General features: G+C 37.1%; 1 protein-coding gene across 1 annotated transcript; it reads right to left on the reverse strand.

The window, feature by feature from the left end:
- Window positions 1-414: 414 nt before the first annotated feature.
- Cp190 (centrosome-associated zinc finger protein CP190) lies at window positions 415-5,487 on the reverse strand. Its single transcript, XM_088261007.1, has 2 exons — window positions 5,386-5,487; window positions 415-5,201 (listed from the first exon to the last, which is right to left on the reverse strand). The coding sequence occupies exon 2, from the start codon at window positions 5,127-5,129 to the stop codon at window positions 1,158-1,160; it is 3,972 nt and encodes a 1,323-aa protein (XP_088117133.1). The 5' UTR covers window positions 5,130-5,201; window positions 5,386-5,487; the 3' UTR covers window positions 415-1,157.
- Window positions 5,488-15,551: the final 10,064 nt, after the last annotated feature.

Below are 15,551 nucleotides of genomic sequence, written 5' to 3' on the forward strand. Positions count from 1 at the left end.
TAGTCGAAGGATATTAGTGCTGGAGCCGCACTCAAAAGGTCAGAGTCGCATGTGGCTTCCGAGCCACATTTCACCGAAATATACCCTATTCTAACTGATTGTATTTGTCAACATTTTGAGTGTGTCCAAATACTTGTTCACAAATCTAAATTATCTCCAATTATAGGTGTTATTTATCATATGGTTGTCAATCATAGGTAGAATTGGTTAATGTTACATGTGATCACTCAAACCAGCCTATGACGGTCGTAAGCCCCGTAAATGCCCAGACTTCCATATTCTTCTTTATCTATGTTAAGATGCCTAAAAAAATAATATGACTGTATTTCTGATAGAATAATAGTGCACACTATTGCATTTGGTCTCGGATATCAAGCAGTTACGTGGGAATTTATAAATAATTTCAAACTTCGGTAAAAATATTTTTTAATACTTATCAAAATATTTAATCATGCAACACAATGTTAAGTCTGGCATTGTCAAATTAACATAGCATAAATAATACCATAATATACACCATATTGACTAAAAACCTTTACCAAATACGTAGATTCTCTTAACTTAAAAAAAAAGAATGTCTCAATACAAATATGTAACTAAAAATAGTAAATTTTCGTGATATATTTGTGGATTTTTTAAAGTGATAAAATCCAATCCACAGTTTGTGATGCCTAACGACCTTAAATAGATGTAAAATAGAATCCTAATATTATTGTGATAGCAGCATTATTAACAATATAATTTATTATTACACATTATTGTTACTAGGAAATAACTACAAACATTCAACAAATTATTTCATTAAATGTTTTACATATGCATATAATCTTAAATTCTCGAGTATGTATTAGAAATAATAAATACATAATTCTGTTCGGCCACTTGTCAGGGTTTTAGATTCAGTGAAAATATATTTTTATTTTCAAAATTCACATTAAACGATAGTTAATTTTTTGCAGCTGCATAAATTAAAATATGCATGTATAAAACCACATGGGTTTATATTTTTTGATTACAATATAAATATATTATCGTGCAGACACCTATAAAATGAATGGTCTTAAAACATAATTATAAAAATAAAAATAGGTCATAATCCGTCATTTACATGATAAATGTATTAATTTACTTAAATATTAATTGGAAATGAAATGACATTATTTTTCATCATCATCGTCCCAGTCACTCACTAAACGAACTATGTTAGTGTCTTTCTGACATGCACTGGGACTTTTCTTATCTTCTTCCACAGCTTCCGGTTGTGAATCATTATCTTCCCAGTCGTTAAGAAGATTGGAGATTTTCTCTACTGTCTTTTGCTTCAATGTGGAATGGCTGCCAGAGTCGCTGTTGTACGAAGCGTTGGAAGTGTCGAGGTCGTGGCCATTATCTTCTTTTGAAACTTCCGTTTCATCGTTCTCCGCTTTGAGATCGTTCTCTTCGCTAGGATTTTCTACAGTCGGACTCTCTGATTTTGTCTCCGCATCTCGTTCTTTCTCTTGCATGTGCCTTTGAACCTCTTTTTCAATATTTTCTATGGATTCTTCTACTTCCATGGGTTGACTCTCTTGTAAAATTACTTCCTCGGGTAAGTCTGAAGGTTCCAAATCCTGGGAGGGTACTTTTTTTAGCGTTACTTCTTCATCCGACCATTCGGAAGCTAGTTTGTCCGCATTCTCGGCGGGACATTCAATTTCAACAGCTTCTACGGAGATTTCATTTTCCATATTTTCTTCACTGTGAACAACTTCCATCGCTTCTTCTGTATCCATCACGATAACATTATCTTGCTCGTCAATATCATCCTGCTGAGTTGGAATCGATTCATCGATTGGAATTATCTCGGTCTCTTGACCTACGCTAGAAGAGACTTCTTCGGTAGAAGGTTCTTCCTCCACCGTGTTTTCCAAGAAGCTACTATCAGAGGGCAACTGATTCTCGGTCTCCTGTGCGGTCACGACCACTTCGTTAGATTCGTTGGCAACCTCATTATCTTCGGGCGGTATATCTCCGCTTTGGATTTCACAAGGTGCGTGGCACTCGTCACTAGTGGTCACATTGTGATCTTCTATGAGTGTATCGCCCAACTCTTGGGTTAGTGAAACTTCTTCTTGCACTTCCAGGTCTTCGCATTTAGTATCGTCCTCTTGCGAATGTTCCGTTCCCTCCTCCTGCCAAGTTTCGACAGTTTCATGAACGAGCCCCTGATCGGATAGAATATTCTCCGATTCCGTCTGATCGCTTTCTAAATGTTCAACTTGCGATTCCATCTCTGGATTCTCATCGGCATTTTCAAATTGATGTTCCGCAAATTGATGATCATCGCCTTGACTGTATTCTTTATCATCAGATTCTAAGGGATGACTGTAGACAACCACAATATTGGAACCGTCACTGGGAATATTTTGGGCGCAAGCCATATTGTAGTCTTGATCTTGAAGAACCATTACAGTTCCACCGTCTGGAGTAGTTTGAAGTTGCATAGTTTCGGACTGAGGCTGTTCAAATTTGGGTAACGGAGTAGAGTCTATAAGTTTAGATTCGCTACTTGTCGTGTACACTACGGGCACTGAGATGTTATTTTTATATTGTTGGTGTCCAGAAACTACTATCTGAATTGGCGGATTTTGGTTGTTTACCAAACTTCTCGCAGGTTGTAGTTTCGGAGGCGGTTTGATAACTCTGGAAGACAAAATCTGAGTCGTGGAAGTCAATTGGGGCATACTCACTTCTAACGTCGTCGGAGAAGGGTAGCCTTCTCCGGGTAGATTGGAAAGTATCATTTCCGAATCGTTATCGATGCCGACTTGAACGTGACTCGCGTCTTGTTCTATCGTATCGCCTTGTTCGGATTGAAGGATGTATTCGTTGTCATTTAGAACTACAATCCGATCTACGAGTCCGAGACTGGCCGCTATTCCGCTCGCTACGTTTCCCAACGCCTCGGCTTCCGAGCTCTGTTCCATCATGTGCATGATATTGTGGCTATCGTCCCTGTTGGACTTCCTGATAGAAGGTCCGAAGGATTTCCTCACCTGTTCTACCGCACTTCTGTTGATAAGTTGAGAGTTAAGTAGTTTTTGGGAATTTCTGGGTTTGTTGAGAACATTAGAAATGATTTGAATTTTCCCGTCGTACTCTTCTTTGATACTGACGTGCTCTTGGTGGGAATATTTATTTCCGACGCCACTATCGGCGTACTTGATTTCGTCGTCGTAGATATCTTCCTCGTCGGAATTGTCTATGATGCCGTCCTTCCTGGCGACCTCCTTGTGAGCCAACTTGAGATGGGTATAGAGATTAGTTTCTCTCAGGAATATCTTGTTACAGTAGACGCACTGATTGGTGGCTTTCCGGTCGGGGCTTATCTTGTGTCCCGACACTTGGATGTGGAAGAGCATCTGCGATCTGGTGCGGAACAGGGCGTTGCAGACGTTGCAGGAGAACTCTCGGTTGTCGAGGTGGGACAGCTTGTGCTTGATGAGGAAGGCCTCGGTGAGCGCTATGTAGGAGCACTGGTTGCACTTGGGGAAGCTGTGGGTGGAGGGGGGCGGCACGTTGTGCTTGGTGTATAGGTGGTGCAGCAGGTGGTTCCTCTTGCCGGACTTGTAGCCGCAGTACTCGCAGATGTTGGCGGAGATCTTCTCCTTGTGCACGCCCACCAGGTGCTGGTAGTAGTTCTGGTAGGTGGAGAAGTTGAGCGCCTTCCCCGGAGTGCCACACATGAGGCAGAGCCACGGGCCCGACGTGTTGGCCGCCCCCAGAGACACCAGCTTGGCCATCGCCTCCGAATTCATATTTTTATTCACGTAATTCCATTCCGGCTTGTACTCGTCTTCCTCGTGAGACATTTTCATGGAGGAGTTGGCGGCTAACCGCTTCTGTTGGGCGGAGGGGGACGGTCGCGGAGAGTTCTTGGGACTAGACTGAGACTTGTTGGCTCCGCCGGACATGATCTTTAACTTTATATTTTTGTTATTTTTTACAAGATGGGGGTATTTCTTAAGAACTTCGCTTATAATTTTAGCGTGATTGTAATTAGCTTTGGAATCTTTCGACGTCAGCGTCTTGGAAGATTTGCTTTGGGGAGAATTGTCGTTGATTTGATTGAAAAGGAAGCTAGAATCGTCTTTTATTTGAATTTGCGAAGTATCTTTTTCGTACTCGATGTTCAAATTGTCAAACATTTCTTCGTCGGATTGTTCGTCCTGCACCGCATATTCGGACCGGAGCTTCTGTTGGTAAGCGAACTCGTTGACTTGCTCCAGGTCGATGTGCTTCCCTTCCGGAGTGTCGGAGGACGACGAGCGAGGCCTCTTGTAAGAAGTTCCTCTCTGGAGTTCTTCGAATTTCCTGGAACACGAAGCTTCGTCATAAATGTTCTGGGATCTTCCGGAACTTTCTTGCACGTCGCGGTTCTTGACTGGCTTCATGAGAGGGCGGCTCTCGTAGGAAATATCCGCAAAGGAGGACTCGAAGATATCGTCGTTCTCCAATTCTTCGGGAACCTCGTACCTCGTGGGACGAGGAGAGTCAAACTTGGGTTTGGGAGTCGCCAGTCTGCTCGAGGGCATTCCTTTCAAAATTGTTTCTCCTTTACTGAGTCCCGGACCGGGCCCGTATTGCCTTCGCGTTATCAACCTCTTCTTCGCGATGTGGTTGGTGTCGTTATTTGTCGCTTTGGACATCATCCTCTTGTTGGAGAGGTGTTCGTTCATGACGAATATCTCTTTCTTGGGCTGTTTGGGCACGACCTCGCCTTTCTGCGCGTCCAGCAGTTTGGTCAGCACCGTCATGTTCATTATTTGAGCGGTGGAATACAGCCTATCGTAGAGGCCGAGCTCGTACTCCAACTGGCCGGTGTACATGAAGTTCACTATGGGGACGACTACGTCCACCTGCAGATCGTCGGGCATTATCAAGCAGTCGTCGTACATTTCGCACGTTCGTTCCAAGAGTTCGAAGTACTCCGTGCAGGCATTGAGGACGAGACGATGAACTTTCAATTGGGCGAAGTCTTGAAATTGCAGCGTCAAGTCGCAATAGTCCGTCCTGTTGAAGAAATGCTTCAGACGCTGCAGGAAGAAGACTCCCCAATTGTCAACTTTGACTTGCTTCGTTGTTGACATTTTGATTTCTCTCGACCGAGAAATTACGTCAAAAATACAATCTTTGTAATTGTGTTCATCAGCAGGAACGATCTAAAACAAAAGTTTGCTATATTATTGTACTAGCGCGTTATTATTACGGGAATCATGACCCTGCCTAGCTCGGGCGGCTTCGATAGCATTTAGCGTATTTCAGTTACGAACTCTGACGATAAAACTATTTAGACGGAACTAAATGATGTACCTATGATGTTTAAAAAATATATAAATTACCGACCTTTGTATATTTAATATTATAGCAGAACTTCACTTCTGTCAACGTACTTCATTTTGTTTCATTTAGCGAAAGTAGACGTGTGAAAGCTATCCGAAAGATGGCGATCAAAATGGAAGCGTTTACGATAACATAACATTGATCATATTAGCTACTATATATTTTTATATTGATTACAATATATAATTACCACCAGTTTAAACGTATAATACTGAAACCAAAAATACACTTCATTTTTTCAAATAAATAATTCTTTGGTTTAATCAAAATAATACTGCGAGTAAAATAATTTTGCAGGGTTTGATGCTTATTTGACGCATGTAGTTGGTTATTCAAGACCAGCGCCATCTACTAGAGAAATTCAACAACATTTTGGTCTACTAGATATTGATCCAATAACCTATTTTTTAGAATTAATATTTTGCCTGTTATATTTAACTCGGTTTAGAAACGTGATAATTAGATGCCACTACATCAATATTTTGATTTTGCCCCGGTATTACAACCATGTATTGTGAGCTAAATAAAAATACATAAAACCAGATAACTATGTACATTATGTACCTACCTCGTAAATATTAGGTTGGTAGGTATATTAATGTATAAATTAAATTTCAATAATAATTATGTAGGCTGCTGTCAAACAACATAACGTAGCTTACTACAATATATCGTAGGTAAGTAAAATAAATAAAAAAAATCCTAAATCAATGCTGGGCTGGAATATTTTGATGTTAAAAATTACAATAAATGCAAAAATTCTGTATAAAAATCATTATGAATAGTAAGATGCGATATCAGAATTGTGACATTGGTTCCATAGGGGGACCGATTTCAGGCAGGGTCTAAAATAATAACTAAAATTTAGAATAAATGCATCAATCATAAAACATTATTATTAAAATATAGAAATTTTATAATTATTTTTACATTTCAACAATAAACAATATAAAAAAATGTTGATGGAATAACTAAGTAATTTTTTTTTTACTTTTACTGATACTTTTAGTAAAAGCAGCTCTTCTTAGGTAGAGTCAACTCTCTATAATAATCTACCTTTCCTGTGACATATAATATGTATTGGAATAATGCAGTAAACCCCCTATAACGTTGAGATAGGTATCTCTTTATCAGAGGGAAGGTTATAGGGGATTTATCTCTTAAATTGTATTTTTAAATTTTAACCAGCGGAAATGACTGAAATGAGTCATTTAACATTGAAATATAATTTAAAAACGTTAAGCCCCTATAATGTTACCTCCGATAACGCAGTACGTATTTTAACGTTTTAGGGGGGTTTACTGTTTGTACAAAATCATTGTTTATAAAAAATAAAAGAACATCAAGATTTAAAAAAGGTAGAAGTTTAATATAGGTTTTATATTATTTGTGTCGGGTTGTGGTCCCGTGGTTAGTGTCGCGGACTCTTGAGCCAGAGTTTCCGGGTTCAAACCCACTCTACCTTAATTTGATATCTATCTTTAATAATGAGCCGCTTAGGCTCACAGAAATAGTGTGAAATTGAAGTATGTTTGTAAATAATAAATAAATAAATAATATAACAGAGTAACGAAGCTTGCTTAAACAATTGTAATGTACAGTTTTAATTGTTTCATGGTTTTTAAATTTCGGCTATACGGTACCCAGCCAATGCGTTTTCTTCTTTCACAATCCCGAATACATACAAAACCTACGCACCAAAGACACGACCTTTTTTCCGAGCGACGATATTACGAGGTCGGAATTTTATTATGGAATGTATCTTTGTCAGACCGGAGGAATATCTAATTTAACATACTCAACCTATAAATGGTTGTATTAGACTCGTATTTTGTTTATAACAGCCGATATAATTAATATTTTCATTCATCATTTTCATTTGGAAAATTCGTCTTCAAAAAAACGTTATTTTCGTAATTTGGCAATGAATGACGTTACAGAAACGATGGAGTTATTTTAATGTTGGTGTCATTGTTAAATTATGGGCGGCTCTATTTGTTGATGTCTATGGTCCACCTTAACCACCCCCCCTCCCCTCATATTTGTATAACACAAATGGTAGTGTAGTGGTAAACAAACAATCCATTCTACTACTATTACAGCTCTATAAACCATAGACAATAAACCATATGACGTCATAAAATGTTCGATGACGGAAATTTGATGATGTATACGAACGCACGTTTTTCGTTCAATTTAAATATCTAAAGTTTAAACCTTAATATCTCCCTTATTTCTCTGCATATTTCAATAAGATAGTCTTGTGATTTTTCATATTAATTTATTAGCCAATAATCACACATAGTGATATTTATCCAGTAATGCATTCGGAAATTTGAAACCGGAAAACTTAAGAGTTGCTTTAATAATACCTCAAAGCAACTGAATGTCACGTCGCGAATAAAAAACGCTACGACTTTATATTCATATTGTTTCAAAAGTCGTGTTTTTATCTAACCCCCTTCCCTTTTTAGTCTTCAGAATTGGGTTAAAATAAAAACAGGGGCACGCTTCGGCTTAAAAAAAAGTATTAAGACGCACCCGGGCCCACTACACCACTGGTGGTATTTTTTTTTATTAACATAAATTGTATACATTTATTTAAATGACAATTTTAAACATATTTTAAAAAACCCACCAAGCCACCTCGTGTGTCTTGTCGATGGAGTTCTTTTTGAATACATTTTTATTGAGTTACAATTTTATTACACACAAAAAAGAGAGAAAAATTAAGAATATAATTATTTTACAATTGTCACCAAGCCACCTCGTGTGTCTTGTCGGTGGAGTTCTTTTTGAATACATTTTTATTGAGTTACAATTTTATTACACACAAAAAAGAGAGAAAAATTAAGAATATAATTATTTTACAATTGTCATAAAATTAACTCTTGATCATCTACCCATTCCTTTATTTTGCCTTTGTTCCATATTTTATTTTGACCTCTAACATCCGCCGGCAACAAATTAAAATTTTCGGAACGATATATTGGAGTATTCAACTACCATGTTTATTGTCAATTCTTGGGACTATCAAACCTTCGTTGTGTGTAAATCGTGTATCGTGATTGTGTACTAGAAGATTTCGATATTTTTTGTCTAGTTTGTTGTTCAACGATGATACTCATCCACAATATTCCACGTACCGGCAGTAATTTTAAATGTTTATGTATCAAGATTGGATTGTCCCTTTGCTTATATATATGACTGGGTACATTTTTTTGATGATGGAATATTGCACATTTTGAACCATTTTTAAATTTGTTTTCGTCGAATGTCCCCAAGACTTAATTCCATATCTTAATATGGATTCTACTAAAGAACAGTAGATAATCTTTAAGGTCGGTTTAGGCAGGATAAAGTACAACATATAAAAGTTTGTACCTATAAAAGTAGGTACCTATCTACCTATCATACATTTCCCGTGAAGTTTGAGGTGCCCTACATACTACAAGACACGAGTACACCGTGCAATATGCATCGGTGTGTGAAGGGCCCTAAACTACAACATAATTTACATTTTGCTTTTTATTTTCGAGAGGCGAAAGCACTCCACAGCGCATAATGCCCGCTCTATGGGCTCGTCATACACACGAGTGGTGTCTATGGAAATGTGCGGTGGGTACCTACCTCGGGATGGCGGGTCGAATTAAATACAGTGAATATTTGAGAATCTAAATTAACGTATGATTAGAGGCGTGTAAAAATGGATTGATTTAAGACACGTATATATTTTGGATAACAATTTTAAATATATTATATATTATATGTTTTAGAAAATAAAATAAAATATGTATTCTCAATATTATTAATATTTAAAGCATTTACTTTGTGGTTAGTCATTTTTGCTTATTTATTTTTTTACAAAAATGTTAATAAAATTAGTATATAACCACTCACCGAGATTTTTACGTCTACCGGTTTCGAGACGTACCCGTCTCTTCGTCAGGACAATCACTAACACAGCATGCAAACAATACTACCCTTCACCACCACAGCACCATTTACACACTCAAAACTACACAAAATGTCTAACACATGCGATTTTTGGTCGACCCGAAGACCAACATGCACTATAGTTTTCAATACAGACATGCGTTACGAGCCGAGGTAAACGTACATTATAATTAGACTAGGAATCGAATCTACTTATATACTTGTAGGATGAAAGGAGTGGGGGGGGGGTTCGAATTGGAATTATCGAAATTGTCGTCGTCGTCGTCGAAGTATATAAGTAGATTCGATTCCTAGTCTAATTATAATGTACGTTTAACCTCGGCTCGTAACGCATGTCTGTATTGAAAACTATAGTGCATGTTGGTCTTCGGGTCGACCAAAAATCGCATGTGTTAGACATTTTGTGTAGTTTTGAGTGTGTAAATGGTGCTATGGTGGTGAAGGATAGTATTGTTTGCATGCTGTGTTAGTGATTGTCCTGACGAAGAGACGTGTACGTCTCGAAACCGGTAGACGTAAAAATCTCGGTGAGTGGTTATATACTAATTTTATCAACATTTTTGTAAAAAAATAAATAAGTAAAATATGTAGTACAATGGAGTCCTGGATCCAACCCTGATGTATGGGATATGAAGCATGGAGTTGGTAAAAGAAGGATGCAAGTGGACTGAATGTAGTCGAAATGCGTTTTCTCAGACAAATATGCGGCAAAACGTAGTTTGATAGATGTTCGAATGGTGATTTAAAGAAAGAATGCAAGGCTGAGATAAGCGTCATCGATAAAATTAAGAAAAGTGCGTTGAGATGGTTTAAGGTTGATGACATGTGAATCAAATGAGTGACGAAAGAACAGTAAAACAAATTTATGAAGCGAATGTGGTTGAGGAATAGAAGCAGAGGAAGACCGAGAAAAAAATTAATAATCGGATTGAATTGAATTGTTGGAATAATCGGCGGGAATGTATGAGAAGATGCAGATTGGTGTGGTGTTATATTCTCTCTGCCTACCCCTGCGGGGAAGTAGCGTGGTGATTAGTTAGTTAGTTATTTGGTGCATAGAGCACTACATATAATCGATGTGGTGTTAATTAAAGGTATGGAATTTGTATGATGGGATGCAGATGACAGTGGAAAAAATAGTTTGGGATAAAAACAGAAGAGGAAAAGAATATGCTAACTAACCATCAAACTGCTTCTCCGCAGGGGTAGGCAGAGATAATATAACTCCACACCACCTTGTATTTGCAAACATTATTCGCCTCTTCCACGTTCATGCATCTCTTTATACATACCCACAGATTATTCCGACTCCTTACCTGACCGCTTTTAAGTATTTGACATAGTTAGTTTTGTTTTTTCCCCATGTTTCTATTCATCATAAAATTTTGTCCAAGTAGTTTAAGTGCACTGGGATTAATGTCACGCTGAAATGCACGTCAATTCACAAGCATCCTATAGTTAAGTGGAAATACACTTGTAAAGTACTTCTTATGTATCTATAGAAATAAAGTTTAATGAAATTTATTATACAAAAAAAACTTTAAAGTGATTACTAATAATATGATTAAGATATTTGGACAGTTCTTTTTTTTTTAATGAAGTGAAATATTTGTTTTTTTTTTATTATTTACTCAAATATTTCACTTTCATATTATTTCTGTGAGCCTTAGCGGCTCATTATTAGAAAAAGGTATCAAATTGTGGTAGAATGGGTTCGAACCGAGAAACTCTTATTTAAGAGTCCGCGACACTAACCACGGGACCACAACCCGACACATAGATAAGTGTCAATATAGATAACGCGATTTGTAGTAATTTACTTGAGTTATTTTATTTTTTGCCACCCAAAATAACTACCTTCAAAACAAAGTTAGAAACTACAGAATTTTGACATCTCACAATAGATGAAGAAGAATATGGAAGTCTGTGCATTTACGGGGCTTACGACCGTAATAGGCTGGCGTAAGTTACCACTTTATACAAATGTAACATTCACCAATTCTATCCATGATTGACAACCACACTACTCAAATTCTTAGAAGCTTCATATATGATGATGTACTTGAATCTCTAGAATTTCACAAATACTTTCCAAATACATACTTGTTCACAAATGTGGATTATAATCCAGATTTTGGTATTTGTAAAAGTATTTGGACACACTCAAAATGTTGTATATGAATAAGAACTTATTAATATTACGTACGCAACTGGCACTGATATGACCAGAATATGTTAATAATGTGGACAACAATGTGGGCGGAGAGAACAGAACGCTACACCAATCTAACTTTGCAAATAATCTTTACCTCTTCCACATTCGTGCATATGCTCTCATATGCTCTTCTTCTTTTGACCCTTATCCGCACCCAATAGTGCATAGGGCATTGCATCGTATTGACGCAGTGTTCTCTTGATCGTTACTTACATATAGACAAGGTGATCACTTCTGCGCTTCAGTGACTAGTCCAGGGTAATATTGATTAAATATTAGATTGTTAAATTACCAATATTTATTTTCGAAATATTTCCCACCCTGGAAATTGAATCCGGGACCTCCAACTCGGTAGCTAATCACGCTAAGGCATTAGACCGCGGAGACGGACACATGCTCCACATATCGCTCTCTCCTTTCAAGACCGTCATAAATAAAAAATCGTCAATTTTCAGTTATGCATGTTTTCGGAATGCCCATAAATGTACTTTATCCCAGCAAAAGAGGCGTATTTTTAACTTAATATTTACCCGCTACAGGGCAGAAAGTGTTGAAAGTGCATTTTGAGGAAAATGTATTGTTTATTTTTTTTTAAATAGACTAAACATTTTTCAAATGGAGAAAAAACCTTCAGGTTTTGCCTAATAAGATCTGTTGCACAGTAAAAAGTTCAATAAGTGGTTTGATATTTATTTTTAATACATTGTGTTTTATTATTAATCTTTAAAAACGTTCTCCTGTAAAATCAAGTTTTTTGATTTATGACGTTCTTGAAAGGAGTGAGCGATATGTATATACCCGCCTGCTATATCGACTCCTGATCTGACTTAAAAAGTACACGTTTAACCCTGATGATGACAAAGTTCTTGTCGAAACCGGTTAGGGAAAAGTACCAACAAAAAGTTGTTAAAAACAAATGCAGTTTTATTTTATATAGTTTTAAAATGACCTGTAAATTTCCAGACTTACGTTTTGCTTTATCTTCTTCATCTCTGTCGAAATATCAATAAAACCTTTATGTTTTAAATGCGCGTATGGTAGCGAGAATATAAAAAAGAAGCTCACATGTGCCAATTATTTTACCCAAGTACTTTTTCAAGTCCAGATTTGCACCAAAAAAACCAGTTTCAGGTAATCCGATTAACAGTTTTCAGACTTTTTACGTTGTTTCAGGATGGCATTATACAGGCTCCGCCTTCAGCGCCGGCGGAGGGGGGAGAGGCTTCTGATTGGCCGGAGGGCCGAGGGGTGGGGGCGGGGTGGTAGCGGGAAAGCCTTTTAACCGTCTTTTTACCGATGGAAATCGCGGAAAATCTCAGGTATACACTTTAAGGAACTATACTCGATTGTCACTTATTTTTGTAGAAGGGATATATATTTTTATGTTCCAAGGGTTTGTTTTGAAATACTTCTCGTATGTAACATATATCGTAGTCGTACAGGAGAAGGTGACCAACTACCAAAACGTAAAATGTTCAGGAGGGTCATTTAAGTCACTATTACTTGGCAAGAAAATATACACCAATGCAGTTAGTCATTTTTAACTAGTCAATATATCGTAGTCATACAGGAGAAAGTGACCAAGTGCATTTTTTTACAAAGCCGTGATCATTGACTATTTGATATCTTACTAGCTTAATATAGCCCTGAAAAACGTCCCAAAGGATTTTAAACTTGTAAGTATAATATATTGACTTGGTAAAAATGACTAAAAAAAACATCAATGCAGTTGCATTGATGTTTTTTTTTGTTGCCAAGCAAAAGTGACTTAAATGGCCCTCCTGAACATTATACGTTTTGGTAGTTGGTCACTTTCTCCTGTACGACTACGATATTATACTTCCTAAGTTTTAAATCCTTTGGGATTTTTCAGGGCAATATTAAGCTAGTAAGATATTAAATAGTCAATGATCACGTTTTTGTAAAACAATGCACATGGTCACTTTCTCCTGTATGACTACGATATTTGAGAGTTTAAAAAAAATGTTAGATGCCTTTAAAAATTTGCCTTGCTGATTATGAACAAGGATTTATGGCATATTTAGTTTATATATGAAAGAGAGAAAGATATGACTAGAGAGTGCAAAATTATCGTACACAATGAATCCCTGGAACAGGTGCACGATTTTTTATATCTAGGAAGCATGTTCACAAGGGATGAAAAGGTGGATAAGGATATTGAGAAGAGTGAATGCAGGGAACATAATAAATGGTGCTTTGAACAGAGTGATAGCAGATAAAAATATATCCATGGAAGCCAAGCTAGCGGTTCACAACGGCGTTCTGGTACCGACACTAATGTATGGAAGCGAAACGTGGAACTGGCAGAGGAAGGATGAAAGCAGAGTGAACGCTGTTGAAATGCGCTCTTTCAGACGAATGTGTGGAAAAATCATTGTATGGCACAATTAAAAACGAAAATATAAGAAAGGAATGTAAGGCTGAACAACGAACAATTGAAAAGATTAGGAAGAGTTCTTAACGGTGGTATGGACATGTGGAGCGGATAGATAACGAGAGAATGACTAAGAAAATATATATTGGCGAATGTGAGCGGGAAAACAGAACGAGGACGACCGAAAAAGACTTGGTACGATCAGATCAATCAGAACCTAAAATCTGGTGGTATCAAAAGTCTGCTTAATCGGAGGGCATGTATGACTCCATACATCTGATGTGAAGGAAGCGAGGAGTGTGTGTCAGGACAGAAGAGTGTGGCGTTCCATCCATATTTATGAATTATTACGACTAGGTGCCTACATCTTGTACACTTTATTTTGTCTGTCTTACCATCTGTAATTAAGTCGACAGCTCTTGGCAAGTTATACGATTTTGTTGGATATTGTTGACGTTTAATGTTGATTCTGTCTGGGGGGGTCAAATAAATATAAGTGATTTTCTCTCTCTAATATTTATTCAATATTACCCTGGACTGGTACGTGAAGCGGAGGGCTGATCACCTTTCCTTCGTGTGTTAACGATCAAGATAACACTGTGTTTGTATAGTGCAATGCCCTATGCACCATTGGGGTGCGGATAAGGGTTTGAATGAAAAAGATAAACGGCATAGGCTAAGAAAATTTTACAGCTACACGACCAAAACAATTGGAACCTGAAATCAGATTGTTACGTAGCCGGAGGGTATTTATGACAAAATGTTATAGGAGTGTATTTCAGGACAGTTCAATCCTCTCTGCCTACCCCCGCAGCGAAACGGCGTGATGGCAGTAGTAGTATTTTATTTGTGCGGTCGATCGCACTATTTGATTGTTAAATGACAAGGAAAGAGGAATAAAATATCGTAAAAAGAGAATAACAGCAATGGCTGCGCCACTCGGGGTGGCATTCTAGTACTTATACAATCTCGCGTTGAACTAATGGGCACGAGTCCCTTGAGATAGCTCAAAAATATAATTCAGATTTATTAAATATCTTCCATCTTTCTTTGATCCCTGTCCAAATCCAAGTGATGCGTAGGGCACCGTATCGGTTCAACGCTGTGTTAACTTGGTCACTAAATATATGAAGGCGAGGTGATCAGTCCTGCATATATAAATATTAATTTATTCTTGACTATATTAAAAAGCATACCAATTGATAATTTTGCTAACGTAAAATGTGCCCTCGGCACGGGAAATTAATGAATTGGTATGATGAAAAATAAATCCACAAATAATTTCGTAGTAATCAAAAATTATTTATTGACTTGGCGTTTAATTTGTAGAACTCCATTTTAATTTATGTATTAATTTTAAATCAAACACAGATTTTTTGAGTCTACTAAGTTGTATTTTATTAACAAAAAACACATAAAAAATTATATTGTGACAATTGTTTCGCCTTGTTAGGGCATTATCAAACGAATGTCATTATTCGTTTGATAATGCCCTAACAAGGCGAAACAATTGTCACAATATAATTTTTTATGTGTTTTTTGTTAATAAAATACAACTTAGTAGACTCAAAAAATCTGTGTTTGATTTAAAATTAATACATA

The sequence above is a fragment of the Brachycentrus maculatus genome, unplaced genomic scaffold (assembly GCF_059751285.1).
Source record: "Brachycentrus maculatus isolate JH-2025_06_01 unplaced genomic scaffold, ASM5975128v1 h1tg000147l, whole genome shotgun sequence".
NCBI lineage: Eukaryota > Metazoa > Arthropoda > Insecta > Trichoptera > Brachycentridae > Brachycentrus > Brachycentrus maculatus.

Excerpts from the sequence above, each read along its gene's own strand:
- Cp190 (XM_088261007.1), bottom strand. The coding sequence starts at position 5,129 with ATGTCAACAACGAAGCAAGTCAAAGTTGACAATTGGGGAGTCTTCTTC.